The sequence below is a fragment of the Pomacea canaliculata genome, linkage group LG7, assembly GCF_003073045.1.
Source record: "Pomacea canaliculata isolate SZHN2017 linkage group LG7, ASM307304v1, whole genome shotgun sequence".
Taxonomy (NCBI): domain Eukaryota; kingdom Metazoa; phylum Mollusca; class Gastropoda; order Architaenioglossa; family Ampullariidae; genus Pomacea; species Pomacea canaliculata.
Window position 1 is genome coordinate 6,520,402 of NC_037596.1, and position 25,922 is coordinate 6,546,323.

A 25,922-nucleotide genomic window follows, 5' to 3' on the forward strand; every position below is an offset into this window, starting at 1 on the left:
CAAGAATTATTTTCGTGTTATTTCTGGTCATATTGTTGTTTCAGCAGACAGATTTTGCTTTTACTCTCCTACCTTCCCCTGTTCCTGTCTTCGATCGGCCTTATGTTTGTCTCTTTGTCTGTTTGTAGTTTTACCAGACCGTCTTTCAGTCTGTCCATGTGTTTTTCACTCCCTTTCTCTTTGTCACTAGGCAACGTTTATGTACCAAGACATTTTCTTACAGCGGGAGAAGTTTAGCATATTGTTAAATATTTCTTGAAAAGTGACAAGAGGATCATCAAAATTAGCCGAATAAAACAGGCTATGAATTTTTTTAAATTTTTAAAATCAAACAAATAAGAAAAGTAACCACTAGAGAAAAGTCAGGTTTAAAATTAACAGTATAGATGAAATAAATCGTTTAGTTTAGTCCTTGTTACTCCTCGAGGAGCTAAGGGCCACAACAATACGCCAGCGCTCTCTACTGTTCTTTTTCAAATAATGATGAATATTATTTCCGTAAAAAAAACATACATTCTGGCAATAATATTTATAGAGCACCAGTCAGAGCGTATAGACACAAAAAAGGCTTATTTCATTTGTTTTCCGGCAAATGTTTACAAAATGTGTGTCATTGAAATCGGAAAAAAAGTAGTTCACGATTATAGCACCTTCACGTGCGTACTCACAGATTTCACGCGCAAGCCCACATACACTGATGGGAAGGAAGGGAGGCAGAAAGATAGGGGGAGAGAAAGATAGAAAAGGAAAAAAAAATCCCCATAACCCTTTTTCCCTGTATATTACCCAGACTTGGCTGTTGCCGCAGAATTGCTGCAGTCCTTCAAACATTCTCTTTCAGTTTTTCTTCATATGTATACTTTATTTCAGAACTCCTGTAATTATGAAAAAAACCAACCTCCAATCAAGTCCTGTAATTATGACACGCTGTATCAGCCCTTGTTTTCATTCCAAAACTATAATGGCTTTTAAAGTTACATGTAAATAACTGTAAAATGTTTTGGTTGGTCACTTTGTAAACAACAACATTACGAGGTTAAGTAGCAGACACTTTAAGCGAGCATTATGTATCTAAGACTTCTTTATACACATACGATTTTATTTAGGATTTTGCTGTTTCAGAGTAAGATTCTCCCTGATTTAGTTGCATATGACGATGCTAACATCACTTACTGACAAATAAATTATGTTATATTAATATGGATCACATTATTACAATTAAATGTTGTCTAGTAAAAGAAAGAAATCTTCGTCAAATGCACATCCGTATATAAACACCAGCTGTTGAACTCAAGGCCGTAGTCTGTTATGTCACAAGTACATTAAAAACACACTTATCGACAGAGTCGTAATCACCCTCTATCTAGACCTGCAAGCTCAGGTTTCACGATACCTGCGCGCTCTGTGCTTACCTGACCGCTGCCTCCTGTTGTACCTGTTCAAGCCTGGAATATCAGTCAGGATAGTTACCCAGCACAACACTAGTCACATGAGACGGAACTTTTAGCAAACAAATCCTTTCCACATGACTGCTTTTGAAAGTGAAGCTAGGACATTAAAAAAAAGAGCATATGTCATCTGCTTACTGTTCTTTGCTGCTGTTTTGAATTAACTCCCTTACTTTGGTGGAATAAGTGGAATCACTGCTTGACAACCTGTTCCAGAAGCTGGAATCAAAATGAAGTCGATCGTGTATCGTTGTTTTGTCTGTTGAAAAAAATCCTATCACACAGATACAACACAAAGTATCGACCAGCTTCGATGAAAACAAAGCAATTAACAGTCGTGCAAGCTTCTCAACTGTCGTCTGCTTTTAACATTTAGAGTTAGCTCCCGTGCTGCAGCGACTGACGGCAGTGGCCGCTTGCTGTAGGGGCCTGAAGGCTTCTAACGCGACTTTCTGACCCGCCTCGTCTTATTCGTGTGACAAAGTGTGTCAAAACCGTCGTCACGTGCCAGTCTCGGACAAGTTAAGCGGTGCTTGCACACTTAAAGGACACTGCGTCAGTCTCACCCCTTTACAGGACTACAACTTCAGTCCGGGAGTCAGACTCCGTGGAAGAAAAGCAGCATCAAGTGTTCATATGTATGTGATTTTGGTAAAGACTTTGTAAAAAGACATGTTGTATAGAACAGATAGGAAGTGGTACAAAACTTACTGAGCATAATTTTTTTTTTAAATCACACCAAACAATAAACTGAAATATCAAAGAATCAAATCCATAATTTAATTGACCTTTTAGATTGTCCAGAAGTCTGGTTCATTATCTACAAGCATTGTTAACAAACGAAAGCAATTAATGCATGGAGCAATATTCAAATCTGAAGAAGTCGATTTAAGATTTTATTTCTCCAAGCCACGTTTTCATTTCTCGATTATCTAATATAATCCTGTAATGTTTTCTTGTATAGGAAAGGAGTAACAGGTTAGCATGTGACAGAACCTTTAATATGTTTCATTGTAATCACTGTATTTGAGAAGTTAATGAGGTGAGAGGACCATTATTTTTGTACCCCCACCCCTCCTCATTCATAAAACGCACTGTAATCGTCAACTCCAGTTACAAAATTTATAAGCATGGCTGCTCACCATATCACCTGCCGCCGGGTCGTTTTCTCGCACGGTTTTATATGGCATCCTACTGCTAGTATGGCTAGAGCTGCTGTGCTAGCTCTGTGTCACTGCGCTTTTCTGCCACACCTGGTCCACCTTAGCAGGCATGTCGACCCTGCGATGTGAACATGTAGGTCACTTTGCTCAAGTTCACGATTAGTCCTATTTGTGTCTTATGTCAATGCTCCATGTCGAGGGTGCAGGGAGGGGTAGGGGGACTGAACAGATGGAAGGAAGAAATATAAATAAAGATGGCTAAAAGAGAAAGAGAAGAAAATATGAACAACGTAGTCAATGAATTACGTATGCAGTGTTGTGCATAATTTGTTACAAATTTACTGTGTATGACAGATATGTTGACACATATTTACGGCGTGTTCCTGATAAGTTGTCCTGCAGTCTGTGCCTACCTGCAGCTGCTTGCATGACTGGCTTTAGTTCTTAAAGGATCGTTAGTCATAGCCGTTTAGTCGGAGATGAAAGAGGGAGCGGAGACAGCAAAAACTTATCTGCACTCAATAATTTCGCTTCTATTGCATCTCCTTCCCCCTAAATTTTTTTTATACTAGCCGGAGAATCGGGTTTCGTACTAACTGATTTCTGTCCTAACTTTTCCATCTGTGATGTTATTGTCCACTTGGCTGTGGCTTCAGCTGAATCTTGTGTCTTCATGCACAGCCTCCGTGAACTAGGGAAATATTTGAGGTCTTGTGCTTCCTTCTATAGGTGACAGGTTGACAGCTATTTTCGACAACTGGGACACAAAGTTTTTAATGAAGGGGCTGTGGAACCATCCGACACGCAGCTCTCTCTTGCTCGCTCCCATTCCCATCCCTATTTCTCTCTCTGTGCCCATAGATTCAGCTCCCCTTTCTCCTGCACATTCAGAAGGCAAAAGGATGATGAGACTATTTTTTGACTACCCTCTGTGCGTGGAAGATGGATGGTAAATACTATTCTTCTTCTTCGCATCCCTTAACTGGTGCCAGTAGTAGTGGAAACACGTGGGCACTGAGCGTGGGTAAACTGAGGCCAGCAAGAGAAAGCCTCCCAGTGGACAGTTGCCTGCTTTTCTGTAGGGTCTGCTCCTTTCCCGAGATGACCAACAGGCAGTAGCCACGGCTGGTACTTCCATCAAGGGAAGTTTCCACCCAGATGTTGTGTCAGTCACCTGTTTCTCTGTCGGGGCTGTCTCCCTTAGCCTCCCTTGGTGGTGGGTTTTATTTTCACTTGGCAAGGGTACAGACCTGTTAGGGAACAATGCAGGAAGATGTCTAGAAAGTGAATGAATATCTTAATCATGTCAATGCAGGGGAGCTTAGAGACCTGCTATTGCTCAATTTCGTGTGGCTAAACACAATGACAATGATCAACTTTATTTGTCCCAGTGGGCAATTTGAACATAAGAAGGTGCTCTACTTACAAAGTAAAAATTAGAATTAAAAGCAAGAATAAAGTTCCTTGCAAGGAGCAGCGTGAAAAGATGTCAACATGAAAAAATATTAGCAATGAAAAAGAAGGCAAGTGACAGTTATATATATATAAAACAAAACAAACTTACATCAAGAATAATCATGTGCTCACCTACATCACAAACAAAACACACCGTTGACACTTCATCTAAGGTTGAGCAGTTGGACCGCACACTTGTCCCCCTAAGAGTTATTTAGCAGTCTCGTTTGCTATCGGAACTAACCAGATCGCTCAACCGACTAAGAAAGGCCATTTGAAAAAGGATATTTTTTGCTTCCATCCTCCCGGCCCAATGCTTGACTTGTGATTATGTACAAAGTACAAAAAAGGAAGAGTAGCGCAGAGAGAGAGAGACAGCAAATGTCTGTGTACAAGGGTAACAGAATAAGCAAGCATCATGCCTTTTTAAGTATAGCCTTCGAGCTAAGGAAAGGAAAAAGAAACACTGCTTTACTATAGAACAAAGGCATTAACCCAAGAAGACAAAGGGTTGCACACTGACTTGAATGTGATTAACATTGTGATAAAGTTAATTTTATTCTGAACACCACATAATTTTTTGTAATTGTGATAATGGAATGAATTATTTTTCAATGACTTTTGGTTCTTGTTAAGTGTTGCTTGGTTGTTTCAAATTTCCTAAGACCAGTATCTCGTATTTGACGAGAAAACACAGGAACAGTGTAACATTTTTATTGCTTCTCGAAATGGTGTCTCGTTTTTATGAGACGCTGTTCATTCTTATAATAAATATCTATAAATGTAGATTAACGTGCTTGAGAGTTGAAAATGCACTGCATTTTGACCTTTTGACCTATGTTATAGCACTAACCGGCACATAGAGGTGATGTCATTCCTTAGCAGGTACACATTGCGGTCAAGTGTCATAGTACCCCCTAGACCAGGGGTGGGCAATTAATTTTCCCAAGGGGCCGGATGAGAAACTGGAATGGTTCTAGAGGGCCGGACTAATATAGTTAACTCAGTTTTACCCAATACTGTATATATAGTATATTTACTGGCGGGCGGGCCAGCAGGCGGGCCGGTCAGAGACAGGAGGCGGGCCGGCGTTTGCCCAGGTCTGCCCTAGACACTAAGCTGTTCTGGCAACACGACTTAACAGCAAAAAGAACAGGCAAAGGGAAGCAGCTCTGTTGCAACTAAGGGAATTGGTCATGGTGGAGTGATCTCTCTTAGCTGTAACAGCTATCAGGAGTTCAACGATAACGACTAGAACAGCAGAATGGTCATTAAAGCATAATACAGGGGACCATAGGAAAGGAGAATAAAGGAGTGCGTCAAAGAAAAAAGAGCGACAGCGACCACAACCACATCGCCGATGACAATCTTTTCACTACAACCACACGACGACAATTAGCACTACATGTACATACAAATCACAATTAACACAGATAACATCACCATCAACACAACCGTCACCACCTGTGCTCATTATCTGCGCCATTGTTTCCAGGGAGATTGTCGGGTGTCCGAGGAAGTGTGTGTGTGTGTGTGTGTGGGGGGGGGCAGGTGGTAACTAACATGACTTACTTTCTGAATTTGGGTCTCCGTCTGTTTATCTCGCTGTCGTCTGTGAAATAACTGCCAAGATACTTAAACAAGATCTTCAAGGTGCCGGCCGGTCTGCTGACTGTCATTACCTCTCTCGCATGTCATCCTGACATTCTGATAAAACGACAAAATAGCCTCACACACAGAAAAAATACATTTTAATTAAATGAAGAAAAAATACGTGATATGTGATCACACGGTACAAATGATGTATTCTATAGAAAGAACAAATACTTACCTTTTGATCACTGGAACAACAAGTAAACAGGGATTATCTTAATCACATGGACACATCAACCGCATGTCTTCATTCCTGACCTGGTTGACAACTCAAGCTATAATGTATAAGAATATGGAATAATAGAATCCATTCTTAATTCCCTCGAAAAAGCTCAGTATTGCTACTTATAGCGCACTGAAGTTATAACGTTTTTCTCCCAAAAGAATATTTAAACTGTTGTGTCCTTTGACCCTGTATAACATTTACTTCTTTTATTTTCAGACTCAATCTAGTATGAATATTTGAAGCTGATATGTTTGTTTATGTGTCAGTTTCATCTTGAAATAGTGCAGTAGTCTAGAAAAGGTCATTAACCATATCTCTGATGTTAGAAATTGCCTACAGGTGAAGTTCTTATCGTTTGCAAGAAGTCTACTACTAGTACTGGCATTATCATGTAGTCGTGATAAGGACTAATGTTGTGTCTAAATATAAAAATACAGACATAGGGTCGATGCAAAGTACACGATGCACCAGACATGTTTGTGATAGGCTGGGATACATCTCATCCTTACTATAGCAAGACTGTGATAGCACTAAGAACTGACATATGTCAATCTGTCTGCATTGTAAAATTCTAAAGCTAATAAGAATAAGAATTTTAATCTTCCCAAAATTTCTGACGATTTTGTGAGAGAAGCTGACCAAGCACAAGGCCGCTCTAGGTGTTCAGCTGACCATGAGGGCGAGAACACAGACCACAAGCACTGCTTTGAATTGACCAAACACTCCAAAAGCCACAGTGTGCTCAAACGAACACATGAGCACTATTCTCAAATTCTATTAAAGTGTTTGGAACTTTCGAGATTACCTCTGTTCCCTGTGTGTCTGTAGCTCTATCTCTCTACATGCATGCGTAGCTTGTGTGTTTTTGATAAATAATCTACTCAGTAATAGAATGTAAGCTGCTTTTTAACATAGAAAGTTTCATGAATCGAGAGATTGCAGTTGGTATTAGCGAGATCAAGATGTCTGACCGAAAAACTCTTCTTACCCTTTTGTCTTTTCTATTGTCTTGTCTGATGATTTTAATGGATAAATGGATACAAACAACAACAACAACAACAACAACAACAACAACAACAACAACAACAACAACAACAACAACAACGAAAAACAAAACCAAAACAAATTCAAGGGCTTTTTTTAAAAGGCCACAAGCGCTATAGAATTAAGTAGGATCCATGCACAGTCTTTGACAAGTAGTGCCATCCTGATGATCATGCGACAAGAACGAATTTTGCTGAGAAAAAGGAAAAGTCAAATAAAAATGTCTCGTCATTAACAATCTCTTGCAAAAAATACATAGTTATTTAGACACCGATGTCACATTATCTTATTGTTCAGATCTTGCAAACGTGTCTTGTCATTAATATGATCCTGGAAAGGTCATCTGCTAGAACAGAAGAAAGATGTAAGATAAAAAAAAAGAAGACAGAAGAAAGCCTTATCTGAAGTATTTTGGTGCTCTCGATACCCGCGGTCTCGTGAGAGACAGACGCGTGCGACTCGCTCGCCTGGAAATGTCTTATAAAGTCACTGCAGTCCAAAGAGCGATAAAGCAGACGACAAACCGTTGTCTTAGAAATAATATCTCTAAGGTCTTATCAAGATTTATAAGAAAGCATTTTGTGCTGTCAGAACTAAATCCTTCAGGTCAGCAAGGCTGTCTTGAGTAGATCACATCCACCACAGCATGGCGCTGACATACTTGCTGATGCTCACTGTCGGGCTGCTGGCGTGTGCCGGTGCTCAGACGCTGAAGAAGCTGGGACAACTGCGCGCCACCCATGCGGCCTTCACCAGCCTCGTGGACAAGGAGATCTCGTCTGTGGCTGCCGAGAAGTACTCCCTGCTGATCGCCGCCTTCAACCCAGTTCCCCTTGTCCATGACTCCATTTATGAGGTTCCTGCTATTGGGAGTCATCTTGCCGATTTGCCACATGCACCCGTTACAGAGATATCTCGTGATGTCACATGGCCCAACGAAGTTAGCAAAGTACCAGGTGAGCTCTTCTTGTGTCTGTATGCGAAAACTAACGAACATGTTTGTGATATCAAGGATAGAAGGGCCGGAGACGAAAGCCCTCCGTCAAACTGTCAATGAAACATCAGTTTAGAAAGAACAAAGAAAGAAAGAAAAAGTTTTGCAATTATAATACAATGATTTGCACTGTAGGAAAGAAGTATTTTCTAGCAGAGCTGTCAGCTATGGTTGGTCGTTGCAGTTATGTCATTAAATGTTGATTTGAAGAAAGCAAGGGTACAATTTTCCTCTTAGATATCCACCCGAAAAGAATTGTGGAATGACAGATTTTGAAAGAGATGAGACAAAGAAAAACTCTGCGTAGGGTTCCTGATGTATCGTTTTCTTGTGCTCCACATGCTGTAGATGAGGCTTTCGGCAAGACTACTTACGCCATCGCGGCCGGGGGCTTCTTTGTCCCGCTAAAAGATCATGGGAGTCTGACCTTGTTTGACCTGGCTTTGTCGCCTCCCACTCACCACGTGCTGACAGATTCCAACGCGGCTAAGTGGTTCTACCACAGAGTCCAGTGGAAAGACATGAATGGCGATGGTTTGTTGGACATAGTGACCTGCCGAGCGGAAAAACCTATAGTAGGTATGTTAATGATGTCCACCCACGCAGTTTTGATGACATCTCCTGTGAGACCACTAATGACATGAAAACAGAAGCACAACTAACGGTGACTGGACAAGAAACGCAGGATTAAAGCTGCAGAAACTAGAAATATCCTAAAGAATGTACAGTAGCGACACTTTCTCGCATCATACAGTGTCCAGTCGTGACACTCCCTTGCGGTCGCAAGGTTGGGAGTGGTAGGGTATTAAGAACTGACTTTGAGGAAATGTTTTGATGTTGCTGAATAATCTAACCGCAGGGTCTGCCCAGGGACAATTGGTCTGGTTCGAGCACCCTAAAACGAACCCTTTGGGGCAGACGTGGCAAGCACACGTCATTGGCAGCGGCCCAGACAGCATGTTCACTCTGGCATCACTGCCCACAGCAGACGGCAAGATGGACTGCATCATCACCGCCGGCTTCTTCTCGCATTCACTAAACGTGTACTGGACTACGGATCCACAGGGACGCTGGGTGGACACATCAAAGGCAGTGCTAACATGCTCAAAATCTTTACAGATGCTAACTTCTAGTTCCTTGAAACCATAGAAAATAGCCTTGAACCAGCACTTTTTCATACATTTCTGTGGATACCTAGGGACGTTATATTTATGATATTGGTCTTGGCATAAACTATCTTTAATTTAAAAGAATAATCATAAGGAGTAAAGAAAAAAGAAATACGAAGAGAAATAAAGTCGTTGCAACATATCGGCAACTTACTTATATTTTTATAAGCTATGAGTTTACTTGTCCAAAGCTATTTGCAATTCTGTTACACCAGATCCAGCATCGCGTCATTGACAACGGCATTGGACAGGTGTTTGATGTCAAAGTTGCCGATGTCAACCACGACGGTCAGCTGGACCTTCTAGTGACCAACAACGCCGCCAGCAACGCGTCACTTTTCGCCTATACAGTGCCCAGCGACTTCCGGTAAGTCAATGCAATGCATATGGTGAGTCCGAGTTGTATTGCTTTGTCTCCTTGTCTTGATAAGCAGTTGTACTTTCGTTTGCAATGCCTCTTGTGGTGCGAACACGGTTCTAAGCCAAATCGTGTGGCTTGTTTCACCCGAGTGAGGTACAGATATATGACATAGTTACTGTTGAACACAGAAGCCAACACCTATCCTGTCATATAGGACTGGTTAACTATTACAGGACCGGAAACTTTCAGCGCCACCTTCTGGCCGGCGGCTTCAGGTCTCGCGCACTGGGTATCGGACGTGGCGCCCCTGGCTCTCCACTTCTAGTCTACCCACAACCAGGTCAAAGTAATGCGTAAGTAATGATGTGTTAACTAGCTCAAATATTTAAATTTAGCCAAAATGAGACACAGTAACGAGTAATGCCTTAAACTAGTTCTCATCAGTCTGGTGTACTCAAAGTAGGACGAAATAATCAGAAAATGATTTTCTTCTTAGTTGCCCAGTCCTAGTCCATACAGGACATGTACAAGGAGTCTACAAGGACACTTTCCTATCGCTTTGTTTCCTGTAACAGTAATACGATAAAGCTATTTCATCGAAAGCAAATTTTATGACATACACTATTAATTACACCTTTCGCGGTCACCTTATCTATACACTGTTTCCGGTATGTTAGTAACAAAATCAATGTCAATGTGCTAGGAGGCTGTGTGGCACTGATTATTAAATTTTGTCAAAAAAATGACCGCTTTCCTATATCCTACAGCGATGTCAAAGTGCATGCATTCAAAGTGTTCTTTCTATAGATAGAGAGATATGGTCTGCTTTAGCAAGAGATCGCAAACTTGAAATTTCTGCTGGCCGTCCGATTCGGGTCACGTGACCCGACTAGTCCCACCATTAGTTTTTATTAGAATTTTTATTAGAGCTTTTATTAAAATATACAGCATTGCCGCCTAGCCCTACATATTTATAAACTCTAGTTGTAAGTAGGCAAACGACAGCCCGTGAAAACATAAGCCACTTGTGTAGAGTGACAGATACTTTGTATACTCTCAGCCTAAAGCTACCTAGCTGCATTTTCCATCTTCATTTTCTCGCCCCTGCAGCCTTTTGCATAAGAATAGGGATATACTGAGACCTATGACTTCAAAAATAATACAACTGAAAATTAATTTGAAAACTGTTGAAAGAATAGCATCTACATAGTTTGCTGGGAAAGCAACAGTCGCAAATTTGAATTGCAGGAAGCCGGTGATCATTCTATCCGGCGACGACGAAGGACAAGCTTTCTTGTTCCGCTCCTCTAGCTCATCGCCCACTGACTGGAATATCAAGGAACCACATTCGTTGACGTGGGAGGCAGAACGATTGGCTCAATAGCTGCTGGTGATGTAGACGGAGACGGGTACACGGAGGTGTTCGTACCTTCCTATGACGAGGGGCTTGTCTACGTCTACACCTTCAAGCCCTGAAGACCAGCCATCACAGCAAGAACATGCTTGTACTAAGAAGTCCAAGTATCGCCGAGGACCTTTCGTGATGTCAGACACGATGTTGCTGATGCCATTCGGATCCGAGAAATTTTATTTTTAATTGAACTTATATTGGATGAACAGTTTTTATTTGTTACTCTGCTAATATTGTTGATTGTTTTACTATTTATAGTTAAATAAGTTACTCTGCACGACTGATATTAGCTTATACAGCTTTCTGTCACATGTCATTTATTATTATGAATCATAATTTATTAAGAGCAGGAACTATAAAGTTAGGAATGAGGCACTTATAAATGCGTTCATTCCTTTTCTTTTTCCTTTATGTGCACATTATAATCATCATCATCTCTCTCACTACCACACACCACCACCACCACCATGAACAAATAATCACTAAAATGAACAAATAATCTCTAAAAAGAAAGTAGCTCTCACGTCCCACGTGTTTTACAGCAGCCAATACTAGTCATCAGTGGCCAGGCTCACTGTAATTGCTAGACAATGCAGCTTAAACTCTTCCTGATAAACTATCAAAATAAATTAAGCGATAAAACCACTAAAGAACGAATATAATAATAATAAAAAAGAGAGAAAATCGGCAATTACTTTTCTTACACACGGTATATGATAATATTATGAGGACTAGAACATCCTGAAAGTCACATTAAAATGCAAAAGAACGACGGCTAAGATCAACATTATTCTGTCAGTGTGTTTTGACACAGTCAAGATGAAGTTCTTTGTTTTCTTTCACTGAAATCACACAGAACTTCACATATGTTGGCGACCTTCCTTTTTCTTTCATGTGTCGTCGGAGATGATGTTTTGATCCGATGTATGTGAGTTTGCACCAGTCAGTCCTGGTGTCTCTAACAAGTGTGAAGTAACACCCTCGGCACAGTCAGCATATGTCTCTGGATTTTCATCTGTATCCCGCTTTGCAGAGGACGCAGGCAGCTCCTCCGAGTCCTCTTGTGGTGTTTTCTTTGGTCTGCCCTTTGGTTTTGTCGGAGGTTCACATCCGCCTTTCAGCATTACCTTGAAAAATAAAAGTAGACAGGTTGCTGTAATGAGGAGGACGACGACAGTGCTAAACATGGGGACTCACAGCAACACAAGTCTACATTGCACTGTAATTTAACACAAACGAGAACACGACAAAATAAATGTTTCTTTCTTATTTTAGGCATCTCGTAAATTCCCAGGCATGTCTAATAAGAATCATATTTTCTGGCCATTTTCTTTCTTTACTTACAGCCTATTTAGCTTGTTTAGTAGGATACAAGTAAAAACAGCCTGTCTGAAGATCTTCGTGTTCGCTAAATTTAAATTGTCAGAAATATGAGTTTGAAGAGCTTTTCGTTTTGTTTTCCAGTCCTTACTCAAGGTTTGAAGGTGTGTACTAAACAGTTCAGCATTTCTTACTTGTTTCTTCCACTTCATCCTGCGGTTTTGATACCACGTCTTCACCTGTATTTGCGACAGACCGAGGGATTCGGCCAGTTCTAGTCTGTCCGGGGTAGACAAGTACTTTTGGAGTTCAAACCTTTTCTCTAGCCCCATGAGCTGCAGTTCCGTGAAGACTGTGCGACTCCTGCGACACTTTTTAGGTTTCAGGAAGTTGTCCGAGCAAGATGGCGACCTTGTCCGTATGTAGACAGGCAGAGGGATGGGCACAGGGAAGCTGGTTTCTCGGTGATGGTCAGTCGTGTCCAGCGGGTAGCAGGCTGGTCAACAAAGTGAATAAGTGAGATCAAACACAGATACCACACACACACACACACGGGCACATACACAGACACAGGTGCGCGTAATACAGAAATGAATAACTCAATGCATCTACATTGCATAAATACAATGCATAATAATAATAACATAAGCACAATCAAAATACAGAGATACATGACACAATCTAGAAATACAATACAGGATGCATTAAGAAACAAAGCAAGTTGAGACCACCAGCAACATACTGTAACGATAAAGGCGATGTCCCCGAGTTTGTTTACAAAAGCACGTGGGCGGGTGTGAGCACCGCATGAGTGGAGACAGAGAAAGCAACTAAAGGCGGGTAGCAGGGGTGGTGGAGGTAGGGACAGACAGCGCGAGGGAGGGTGTAAATACAAGAAAGACCGAGGCAGCGAGTCTTGAAGAAAAAAACCCTTAGATAGGGCATTGAATGACAACAAGGTTTTACAGAAACAAGCTGCAGACATGACAAAACATGGCAAAAATCTGCCTTGTGGATCTGGAAGAGATACCTGCTGTCGATTTTCTGCCTAATGTCACAGGTGGAAGCTGGCAGAACAAAAACTCCTCGCTTAACGCGTGAGACCCGGAGATCAGGAAGTCACGTGACTTATCAACGAGTCATTTTCGTCTTGGAGAGTTCCGATGCAATCGTTGTATTGCTCACACATGCTGATAAAACAGCATATTGCACACAAAGTAGACTAGGCATGACTGGCAGCATGTGTGTGTGTGAACGGTCGCACAGTATGCATGTCGACAACCCTGTTCTTTCTCTAACGGTGTGTGAAAGTAGTAAGCAAGCAGAAAGCAAATGTCTTCCACAATCAGAATTTAAAGCTTATGTAAATGGTTGATATTGCAGGTACATTTATTACAAGTATATGTACATAATGCGTGGCTTCACAGAAGATCTAGCAACATATAGTCGAAAGCATTAGGTTGTTTTTTTTAAAAGAACATGACATTACATAAAATAGTTTATTTTGATGAAACCTTAGTGACTTGAATCAGTTTATTACTTTCTTCTTCTGCATCAAATGCCGAGCAATGCAATGAAGATAAGGTTTGATGTGAGAGAACGAGTCGAGTTGTCGTTCTTTATATTCCCCCTCCCCTGACAGGTCTGGCTCCCTGAGAGCACTGGCTCCCCACATCTCTGACACCCTGTTTTACCGTCTCCCTCTTTTCTACCCCATGTTTCACGGACAGACCAAGTGTTACCCAGATGGAAGAAATCCAGAAAAGAGTAAAAATAAGGCGGTGGTGTCGGCCAAGTGTATGATGATGATATCTAGTGTAATTTTCGCGGCGAAGAGCCTCAAGTGGCGACATTTCCCCTGCCACACACGATGCTTCAAGTGACAGGGGCCCGCACTCCCTGCCTACCCACCAGCCATTTGCGCTTAAAACCAAGCATGTGTTCTTCCGCTCACAAGCCCTGCCTCAGTCTCTGTCTCTCTGACAAACTGTGTTTTTTCTCTCTCTCCCCATTACAATCTCTCTTCACCCATCTTCACTTCACTACACGCCCGCACTCTCTCTCTCTGTGTGTGCGCGCGTGTGCGTGTTTGTATATATATTCATGCGTGGGTACATCTGTGCCTGTGCAGTATACATTTTTCTATCTGCTTTGGCCGATTCTGTATACGCCTCCTTTTTGATATCTATCATTAGAAGTGTTTAAGATATTATTCGGTGTTGTTTAAGTTATTGCTAAGTAGCATTTATATTACTAAGTAGTGATCAAGATATTACAATCCAATTAAGAAACAATCTCTTCCTGATTTTTTCTTGTAAAAAATATTCATACTACTACTTCTCAAAAGCAAAAACAAAGAAAATCAAAACATAACAAAACAAACAAACAAAAAACAAAACAAAACGGAAATTGGCCTATTGTCCCTTAAACAAACATTTTATGTGTTCATCTATCCCATCATTTATCTCTGTGTGTGTGTGCGCCCGCACTTCCTTGCTTGGATGCTTTCATAACTGCAATATGTTCAACATTAAATCACAAGTACACTTTATATACAATAACCCTGCCAGCCTCAAGGGAAACACGCGTTTTTCTCATCTATGGATGATTGAAACAATTCAAACAAACCTTAACTTGGTTATATCTTAGGTGCCAGCGTGTATGTTTTGTTCAGAGCGTTTTGTTCAACTGTCACCTTTTTGCTTCTTTGTTGACAACGCACTCAATATTCTACGCTTGAAAACAAAATAAATAGAAAGAAAGAAAGAAAGAAAGAAAAAAAAACAAACAAACAAACAAACAAACAAACAAACGAGTCGGCTTGCGGCAGATCATCCTCGTTTCACTTTCAGAGTGTGCTAAATAGAAATAAATAGCTTCGCTTTGACAGAAGAAGTCAAAGAGTTCTTAAATGTAGAGAGAGAGAGCTGACAGAAGGAGGCACACAGCGAGAAACAATGATATAAAGGATGTGCCGGAGTGCTTGACTGTGTAACTCAGGGACGGCCTCTGACCAGTCATGGAAGGAAGGGAGACAGACAAAGAGATCTGCTTTGTGGCTGCACCGCCTCTAGTTAGTAAAACAGGGCATTAATTATGTGAAATAAGGCATCAGTTATGTGAATCAAAACATTAATTAATCAAAAAAAAAATTTCAAAACAAAACGAGTTATTTTGAGATGAAACATCAGATGTAGGCAGCAACGACATCCGTCGGGCCTCACGCTTCCCCCGTCAGTACCTCCGCCTCACAACAATCAGCCTACAGGTCGGGGACCATCCCTTCCCCCCTCTGCCGCCCTCGAGTCTTCCAAACAAACCCGAGGAGTTTCAAAGAACATTTGGTAAATTATTAATTTCGCAATGATGATTCCCAATTTTTCACAGCTGCATCCTCTAAGGCCTCTACAGGAAGACCAGACTTCCGAACTTCTGTATAAAAAGACGCCTTCAAAGGGCGACCACCATGTTGGCTGCACGTGGCCATCGACAATGATCTCCTCACTGTTTACATCCTTTCATCTTCAAAGAGGTCGATGCAGAGAGAAAAGTTGAGTGTGTAAAGTTGCTAAGTGGGCAGTTTAGCTATGATAAACCTTCTCTCCTTTGTGAAACTGTTTTGCACTCGTAGATTGTAATCGATCTGAATATCTCTCTTCAGGGCATTTCCTTTCAGATGGTTTCCGTTTCTCTGGTATCGAGGTACAACACGTTCGCTTCCCACATAGTTTACAGGGGAAGGCACATTAGAAGACAAATACTACACACACGTGTTCAGCTTTTAAAGGTCGCTGCGTTCTATGATATTAAAAATGCATAACAAACAAGAAGAAACATACAGTGAGAAACTTTGAATAGAAAGGCTAAAAAGTATTACAGCAAGAGTCGAGATGCTTTCCATTATGTCCCTTTACTTTTATTAATTCATTCAGCCTTCTTGTCTTTCCTGAATTACTGGATCTTACAATTCCAACGAAAAGCAACACTTAAGAAAACAAAGCCATTCTCTAAAACAGACTCGTCGATAATCTTGTTATAATATGAGCAGAAACAGAAAATCTTGTTGTCCCTTTGCTTATTTATTGGGTTGTTTACGTGAGATCGCGGGCGGAAATAGCAGCAATAATCAGAAGTAAACAAGGGACGACCAGTAGCGCGGTCCCCTAGAGATGGCTACATGGAGTTTCTGTTTACATGTCAGTTCATAATGAGGTATCCTCCCTCTCCCCGTCACAAGCACGGGCCAATGAGGCTACAGAGGTACACGTCGGCAAAGAATGGGATGAAGATCTGGAGGATGAGGAAAGCAATGGACTTAAGAATGGACTTAAGATGGACTCAAGAATGGACATAATGGACTTAAAAACTTCATCATTTACTGGTGCTCGTCCCAGTGACGCAAGTGCGATGTCGACCTTCTGCCTGGCGTCTTTGGTGAAAGGTCAGGGTCATAGCCAACGACGCCAATTGACGGCTAATTGGTCGGCTTCTGCTGACTTCCGGGAAATCAGTGTCATGCGAGACATGGTGTTTATAAACACAGACGCTTTCTGTGGTCCGCTAACGGCCAGGCTCGTTGTCATAATGAAGCGGCGACTGCTGCCTGATTGTTTGAGTTGGTCGCCTGCAAAATAAGCTGCTATTGCTAACCGCCATCTCGGTGTGGGTGGTATTGTTCCAAGAAACCGTTGCAGACGGGAGCTCGGCGCGCTGTAAGATGTGTACAAAGCATTTCCAAGAGGAGGTAACTGAAAGGGGAAAGAGAGATAACAATGGTTTATATATAGAGATGCTAGATAATAGGTGTAGCACTTGGCAACTTGACGGTGAGATACCTCGACGAACATGGACATCGATTTGGTAATAATTCAGTGGCAAATTTATTTCATAAGTTTATTTCAACGGCTGGATAAAAAATGCTGATAATTTTTCTACTTAAAAGTAGAGAAAGATAGTTAAATCTTCCAATGAAGTATTGTAAAATGCGCTGAACACGTTTATTGTAATGCTATACTTACTAAGTCCTCATATCGTCTTGATGACTATGATTATTATCAGTCTTTGTTGCAGTCGAATCCTTGCATAAACGAAAACAAAAAAAAAATGGAGAAAAAAATGAAAATGAAAAAAATGATGATGATGATGAGGAGGAGGAGGAGAAGGAGAAGGAGAAGGAGGAGGAGAAGGATAATGTCATCCCGTATCGTCATCTGGTGTCATCATCACGGCCTCCAGAATGCAGTTGTTGTACGGAAACAACACCATACAAAGCTCTCTCATAGTACTGCCCAAGATGTAAAACTCGAAACATTTTAGGGACAAACTATACAACCTCCTATAATTTGAGTGAATAGTGTGAAAGGTTTATGATTACTTGAGGGATAAATACAAATAAATTTTGCTAGAGCTTTAAAATGTCAATAGGGAGAAGTCTACATAACGTGTATCTTGGGCATGATGTCCAATATTCCAGAAACATTTTCAGAACGAAAGGTAAAAAAAAAAAGAAGAGAGAAACCAATTAGCAATGTGCAGCCCCCATCTCGGCTAATTGAGACTGACAAAAAGTAAATATCACAGCCACAGGTTGAGTCTTTAGTGTCTGAGCACTCCTCTTTAATGATCTCCCTTTGACAAGGTCTTCTCCTTGGGAGGTTAAAAAGGTGTTGACTTTACGTTTCGTGAAGATTAACTCGTTGTAACCTAACTGCGCACAGGGAAAAAAGCGAGATAAAAGTTACATTTTGGCGCGTTTTCTGTTTCTAAAAGGTTCTCTCAATTATTTTTGTGCAGTAAATCGACACTTACTGCCTCTAAAGCACTTGCAACACCGTTTTTCCCCTCAAGCCTTCGCCTCAAAAACATTTCCAGCCTTTGTCGAGAATCCTTAAACTCACATAAAGTTCTCGACTCAGTGGCCAATGTGTTTCAGCCACTAAAACGGATGGAACTCAAAATATAACAATGGTGTGCAACTGGTAACAATTTTACCTCCTCCTTTCCCACACTTTTGTTTCCCGACAAAAAAAAGTCTGAAGAGAGAGAAAGATATATATATATATAGTTCTCTCTGCATAATATTGCATTTGTTTGTTCTCCTCCTAAACGTTTGTCACCACGTCTCTCTGTTCATTAGCTTTCAAAGGACGACTAAATTAATCTTTTAAGAATATAAGCTCTGCTTTGAGCTAAGCAGCTAATTATATATAATGTAATTAGTCCTAGGCCCATTAAATATCATTTTGATTTCCTCACTCTCTTTTAGATGATGTGGCTGTAAGAAAGAAAAAGCTTGAATGAGACCCTCTCTTGAAAAAATAAATAAAAGACTAAAAATGTGCAACCTCTCTGCTTCATGCACGGACATACAACTGAGACTGAAGGCAACTACTAAAAATAATTATCTACAGGCAGCCTTACAGAAGCAAGTAATATGAAAGTCTTCTTTCAGCAATGAAGATACAGGGAGAACTTTTTAAACGTGGTTATTTTAAAAGAAAATTCACGAATAATTTATGTTCTTGTCTTTACTCTAGTGGTCACCATACTATACCCGCTGATAGGCTTTGTGTTTGTTCACGTGCTTGGTCTCGCGCGCCCCCGAGGCCTCAAGTCACCTCGATTATGAGGCTAGACGACTAGTTAGACTGTAAATAAGGTGATTGCTAGTCCTTACATCAGGCTATACTACTAGTTAGACTAGTCGGCTGACTGCTAGCTCTTACATCAGCATTATATGTATTCATGTTCAGCTTTTTCACATGGCATCAAACTGCAACAACCGATCTTTTCGCTTTTTATCAGATCTTTGCTTTTTTCTTGATTCCGCCTTCTGGCGACTAAGCCAGTTGAAAAACAGAACAAAGGGTTCTCTCTAAAGCTGTGGAAAGGTTTTTGAAATTTATTTACATTCCTGATGTTCTCGACGAAATGGAGCCAACACTGCATTTATCTAATATCATTCATATAAAAATTATGTATGTATTTGCCATCTTTGTTTACAATGTTTACACATTTTGCACGCTGTCTCTCTTGTGTGTGCCTGTGTGTGAGAGGGAGAGTGGAAGGAGAGCTCACGCCTCTGACCAGAACAAACAATTTGTTTCAGTAGTTCCTAAGACACTGTGCACTGTGAAAGAGGGAAGGTGATTTAAAATGTGATTTTTCAAACTCTAGTTTGCCAGAGATGTCTGCTTCGTAATTAAGTATTGCTATGAGAGTGAATGACCAAGCTAGAGAAAGGAAAGTTTAGAGAGAAAACATATAGAGCATTTCTTTAATCACCGTATCTGCTTCTGTCAGCTGAGGAAACTCGGCGAGAGAGAAAGAGAGAGAGTAAAGAGAACTGAGAATGACGGAGAATGAGAGAAGAGGGAAGACTGACATCCAGCATGACCGGATCATCCAGAGATTGAAATAGTGGCGGTGAATGACAAGTTCTGAGAGAAGTGTCTGGACTGGTCTCTCTCTCCCCTCGTGTTCTGGCAGGCGAGCTGCGTGTGAGAGAGCCCATGTGTGTCTGTTGACGAGACGGGACGAGGCGCACAAGAAAACTGTTTGTTGACATTACTTAATTGTTTCCAAAGCGTTCCCGGGGCTGGAAGCTAACCCTCATCCTTTAATGTATTTGTTTTACCTTTGCGTCGGCACGGGCAGACAAGATTACGCCCTCCATCTTAGCGAGGGAAGAAGCGATAATTAAGAAAGTGTAGCCGAGTCTAAGGCTTTGGCGTTTAGTAACAGTAGAGAGTGTACGAAGATAATTAGGTAAACTTAGAGTTTTATTTCTTACATTCCCTACTGACTGCGTTCTTGCGGTGAGCCTGTGTCTAAAAGAAGAAAAAAGGGTTTGCTGAAATTCGAAGTCGCCTTCAGCTGTTTCTTTCTTTCCGTTTCTTTTTTATCTTTGTGTCTTTCTTGCATTTAACAGACTGAGTAATTTGGTTTTCGTTAAGCACACGGAAGATGGGGGATACACTCATGTACAGTGGAGCACCAAGACTCTTGAAATGTGTGCGGTGGGTAGTGGAAGATGGGTATTGGAAGAAAAGCAGGTAAACACCACCATAAATGTTTAATGAAATGTGTGTAATGAGGACTGGAAAAAAAGCAAGTGAACACTACCGTGAAAAACAATAAAGAAGGGGACCACACGAAGGGTCGTGCGCGGTAGTTTCCGTTGTACCCTTTAAGATACCTTTGTCTGACTTTGCATGAAAATGTTTATTCATGAATACATAGAAAACGCCAAAAATGAAGGAAGAAGCGAAACAGCACAACAAGAAATGGGCACAAGACACAGTGACCCTGTGAACACAATGTGATGAAATATGTCGGGTGCAAGTTCAACGCCTGTGTGGGTGTAAAATTATTGATAAAAATTATAGCAGGAAAATAAAAAATTTTAATCATCAATACGAAATGAGAGGATCACCAAGAAGCAAGGCACGGAAGATAAAAAAAGGAAAAAAAAAAAAAACAGAAGGAAAAAAGAAAGAGAAAAGTGTAAGAAAACACAGAAATAAAACTATTTTTTCTCGATACCGAATTCTTAGTTATAGCCATTAGCCAAATAGTAGTAGTTAGAGCTTTCAGAGGAATTAGATGGATACTATATTTTCAGTTACTTTTCATATCTTCCTACTTTTGAAAAAAGTTTTATGCTTAATGGAAAAAATAAACAAACTAACTAAAAGGTAAAACCCATAAAAATAAAAATCATAATCATAATAGCTAAATAGTAATGATGATAATAGCTAAATTTAGAACTCACGACTTAGAACAGTCTTAGTCTGCATAAACAAGTTTTACAGCAGAATAAATGCCGATGAAAATTACCGCGAAAGATGTTTCGGTGGTCCATGGTGGCCAATAATTTCACCACGTATACGGTAATCAAAAACTCGCTTTCTAACAAGAAAATTTTCATCGTCTTTGTATTAATCATCAATAAAAAGTCATATTAGAGATTTTTGTATTCTTACTTGTACTAGACACTGTTATGTTAGTGTTATGTTATGTTATCTTAGTGTAAGAGTGTAACGGGAAATACCTGTCATTCTTACCCGCCTTGGAAAACGTGTATAGCATACTTTCCATAAGGCTACTCTGTTTTTTACATCTTGTTGTACCCGTTATTACACAACTCAAACTACACTTAACAACTCAATACATATACATCTTAAAATCTTAGGCTTATAGGAATTCTACAGCTCCGTATGCTCGAAAGGAGATTACTTACAAGAAATGTATGAAGGATTGACAAAAATACAGCAGATAATTTAGAAAAAACAACCACAGAAGTATTTTATGTGAGCAGCGATCTTGCATAATCTAGTGTATTTCTTGTTACTGGTAGGCTCTCTTAATCTAAAATATTGTCTTGTCAAAACACAGCAGAACAAGGAATGATAAGAACTCTCTTTTCAGGATGATGTTGACTATGGGGAGGGATGGACATTCATTAATTTAAATAATATTTACTCATATAAGCGTCAAACAGGTCACTGACAGAAAACATAAGAATTACTTGAAAAAGTAAAAGACAACAGTATTTTGTTCAAGCAAGGATCCTGTAACAGGAAATGTCTTTCTCGCCACCAGTAACGGATTTTTCCAGACATTTATGGTCTCTTTATTGTTATTTGCTGCAAGCGTTTTGTCTGTGCTGAAAATGATTTTGTCTGTATGTCTGTATCCACTTGCAAAGACACAACACACAGACACACAGATACTCGACACTTTAGAAAAATAGCTCAAAGCGCATTTCTTCTAATAACACGTGACAGATTCTCTCCCTTACGTGAGCCTTCATACGCGCGCTCGTGTGTGTGTGTGCGCGTGTCTGCGTGTGAACAGTTTTTAGCTAGTACACGGCATAATGTAGTAATAAAATGCATATATGCTTTTGGTTCTTTCCATATTCTCTTTTTCTCCGCTATCTTGCGACACAGTTTTTCTACATCATCTCTTAATATGTTTTACTGTTCTTTCTGGAATTTGTTTTGATGTTGGTTGTCCTGCTTGTTTAAAATATTTTAAGAAAAAAAAGGAGAAAAAAAACATGACTCCCACTTGTAGCATATTTATAACTAGTTAAATATTTATAACCAAATCATAAACTCTGCCCATCAGTCGCGAAGGGCCATCAATTGTTGTAAGTTTTTATCTTTCAAATAAAAAAAATTAACCTGTTGCACTAATGATTTGTTTAGTGACATCAAACCTGGAATATACTCTTCTGTCTCAGCAGAGATTATTTTTCAAATAATAACAATAACAGTAATATGAATAATGCATTACACTAACCTCGTAGGCGGCTTTAAGGCGTTCGCATGCACAAATATACATGAGGATGGTGGAGAAGACATGGTCGGTAGGCATTAAGGGTATCTTACAAAAAAAAAAAGTCCCTATTACAAACACAAAGGCACATGCACGCGCACACAGAGGACTAAGGACTCACCCTTGTGGAGGAAGAAAGGGGCTGCCCTGACGCCGGTGAAAGGTGGAAGGTAGTGGCCGGCAGGTGGCAGGTAGGGGCCGAGACTCGCCGACGGAGGACACGGAAAGAAAGGAAAGGACATCCTTGCCACGCCACCTCGTGACGACGTTGGATTTGGTGATGACGATGAAGACGAGGATGAGGTCGGCGATGTTGACAGTTGCTGTGACTGGGGGTTATGCTGCATACTCTGGGAATGCGGTGGGGTGGTGACGTCATTGATGTCATCATCTTTACCTTGGGATGGGAGGGCGCTGGCAACGCCACAGATGAACATGGGGGAACGTGGTCGTCATGGCAACGAAAACCACCGCGCTGATGGTCTGGGACATGATTACTACTATAGTGATGAAGAAGAGGGTCTGGTGGATGGGGATGGTGATGGTAACTTTGACGACGATTGCTGCTGCTGTTGGTTTGATGAGTGTACTGATCTTGACTGTCTTTGCTGCTGGTGTTACCGGAGTTTTGATGACTGCACTGCTCCTGTCTGCCTTTGCTGCTGTTCTGGGGCTGAGAAGGGCGCTTTCTGTGTTTAGAAAGGTCTAGCTTGTCTTCTGCCGCGTTGCCAGGCGATAAAATGTCCTTGATTAGAAATGAAGACTTCTTGTTCCGAGATATTAACATTGTGACACTGCTCTTCACTGTCTTCTTGAAAAATCTTGGAACCTAAACACCAAACATCAGAAATCAATATAATTTTAGTGTACAGTATTAACCAAAGTAAGACATTTACTAACAAGAACACATATAAAATGATCCTGTAACTTCAATATCGTTTTACAAAGAAAAGCACAATATCAATTTACAATAGCAGATCATGAAAAAGGACGCTGCATTGGTTTGGAGGTCTCTGGCCAGTGCATTGTAAATCAGTGACTGAAACGTTCAACTCATTTGCAATTTCGTAAAAAAAAAAAAAAAAAACAAAAACGAAACAAACAAACAACCACCCCCCCAAAAAAAAAAAAAAACAAAAAAACAAAAACAAAAACAAAAAACAACCAACAAGCAAAACTACAAAACAAAACAACAAAACAAGACAACAAAAACAAAACCTAACAAAACAACAAACAAACAAACTGTCAGAAGAGTGGAGGCGTGATCATTGTCTCTACCTGAAGACAGAATGACAGAAGATTTTAGACTTGATTAATGTTTGTAACTGTTTTGACACTAGGGTCTGCTCGTCGTTATATTTATGAACGATTCTCATGATAATTAATATTTTGATACTTTTTTGTCTGGATGTGACTATGATGTTTATGCTTGACGATAAACTTTCACAACATGATCATAACAAGTATCACCTACTATAACTTTTATACATTTTCGCGAAAATCGTGCTGGCAGCTATGGTAAAGACTTCATATAATACTGCAGAAGGCATTGTGAGTGTTTGAAGATCACCTCACACAAGCTTTCGCAGGAATGTCTTGAAAGTGATGTTTAAATTTTTATTAAAAAATACAGCAAGGATACTTACCCTCGGTTTGTAAAATTAACAAGAAAAAGAGAATAATAGTTTCAAAGATCTCTGATTTTGTTTAGTCTTCTTCTAATTTCAAGAACACATTTTAAATGTCAAGATTCAATATTATTCTACAATGAGACTAGAGTGTTATTTGAGAAGTAGTTTGAGTTGTAGGTGTGTAACCAAATAATTTAAAAATTTCTCTGAAAACCTCTAGCATCTGATTTGTGAGAAGTCGTGTAAATAGCTACACGCCGTGAACCCGACAGGAGATGGAGATAATCCGACTTCTATGTTGCTGTTAGCATTCACAAGCTACTGCCTTGTCACCTACCTCAGTCAGTCTTTATTTCCTTTGCTGTTGGTTGGATCAGCAGATCACCATTTCACCTCAGTGCGTGGTGCAAGCAGTGGGTCTAGCAACAGTTCCTGGAGTCGGGGCTGGCCAGTGTTCTTCGTCATTTCCTGCTCACTGGAGCCGGGAGTTTGAATGCCTTAAGGGAGTTAGTCATATCTGCGTGGCGCCTGTGCGTGTGTGTGTGTGTGTGTGCGCTTGTGCGTGCATACTGTTTTCAAGAGTGAAAGAGAGAGGGAGAGAGGGCCAATAGCTGTCGCGGGTAAAGCTTGTACCACTTGAAGAGAACCAAGTGTTGGGGCAGGGCTAGGGTGTCTGGGAGGGGCTTGAGAGAAATACAGACCACTAGATGTAAGCTGTTTCCCTAAGGCTCAGCCTCCCTACTAGTCATTCAAGCGCGATGTAAGGTTGTGGTTACCGAGACATGGCTGCTGTCCTCTTCTTAATCAAACTAAAGACAACGGCCACAAGCACAGCTGGGGAAAAATTAAAAAAAAACATTGACAGGACCCTACTATCGTCTTGTACTTGCTTCTGTCGTCAACTGAATCGTCACTAAATGATTTGCCCTTTCATTTATTATTTGTTGGGAGAAAAGTTCTTTGTGAGAAACTACGTCTTGAGTTTGGTGTTTATGCCCATTGAGAAACTTTCACAGCAGGATGATAGCAAGTGCCTCATACTATCAACTACACTACAGGACGATGGCAAGTGTCCATGCTATCAAATACAGGGTGAGTGGCGAGTGGCTTATTCTATCATCCACAGAACAACTAAATGAAAAATGTAGATGGGACGAACCGAAACGGGAATCGCTGGCAGTTAAAAATATCTGGAAACTTCCTACACTAGCACAAATGGGGTTTAACAGTTCAAAAAATAAGATCTACCTTTATCATATCTTCAAAAATATAGTGACTCATAAAACACAAAATACAAAATATTTTCATTAATTCTTTTCAGGAAATCACTCTGTCTGCCGACATAAAACATTACCACAGGCTATTAAAACACAAACTCACTTCACCCAAATGATTTACGATGGTACTCAGCTCTCTCAGTTATTAAAAATATGTACCTATCCACGTGACACTAACAATAGAAGAACAGTATAACATCAGCTCAAAAACACACATATATGGACACTCCAGAAGGGCTCCAGTCATTCATGTGTGTCCTAGCTAGGAGTCCATTTACATCAGGATTACAGCTGGGATAAATCACATGGCAATGACACACACACACTACAGACAACAGTACATTTACACACATTCAAAGACACACAGATGTTCACACACAAATATTATATAAAGGTACTCCTACTGGACTATATTATAGAAATATT

The 25,922-nt window shown here is 40.5% G+C and overlaps 2 protein-coding genes and 1 long non-coding RNA gene across 4 annotated transcripts; 1 reads left to right on the forward strand and 2 right to left on the reverse strand.

Annotated features, from left to right (window-relative positions):
* Positions 1–2,228: 2,228 nt before the first annotated feature.
* LOC112568458 lies at positions 2,229–6,354 on the reverse strand. The gene is made up of 3 exons (XR_003100102.1): positions 5,639–6,354; positions 2,954–3,861; positions 2,229–2,729 (listed from the first exon to the last, which is right to left on the reverse strand). It is a non-coding gene; the product is annotated as an uncharacterized LOC112568458 (long non-coding RNA).
* A 1,122-nt stretch (positions 6,355–7,476) lies between these two features.
* On the forward strand, positions 7,477–11,303 carry LOC112569127. Its single transcript, XM_025246823.1, is given in 7 exon segments — positions 7,477–7,945; positions 8,332–8,562; positions 8,843–9,072; positions 9,368–9,519; positions 9,747–9,866; positions 10,762–10,853; positions 10,856–11,303. Coding segments are annotated over 7 exon segments (1,269 nt in total). The 5' UTR covers positions 7,477–7,635; the 3' UTR covers positions 10,990–11,303.
* A 92-nt stretch (positions 11,304–11,395) lies between these two features.
* Positions 11,396–25,206, reverse strand: LOC112569128 (brain-specific homeobox protein homolog). 2 transcript variants are annotated; one of them, XM_025246824.1, is made up of 4 exons: positions 24,557–25,206; positions 22,710–23,417; positions 12,439–12,740; positions 11,396–12,051 (listed from the first exon to the last, which is right to left on the reverse strand). In XM_025246824.1, the coding sequence occupies exons 2-4, from the start codon at positions 23,023–23,025 to the stop codon at positions 11,815–11,817; spliced, it is 855 nt and encodes a 284-aa protein (XP_025102609.1). In that variant the 5' UTR covers positions 23,026–23,417; positions 24,557–25,206; the 3' UTR covers positions 11,396–11,814. The 2 variants fall into 2 exon arrangements, with proteins under 2 accessions (XP_025102609.1, XP_025102610.1); XM_025246825.1 differs by lacking the exon at positions 24,557–25,206 and having other exon boundaries at positions 22,710–23,679.
* Between the last annotated feature and the right edge of the window lie 716 nt (positions 25,207–25,922).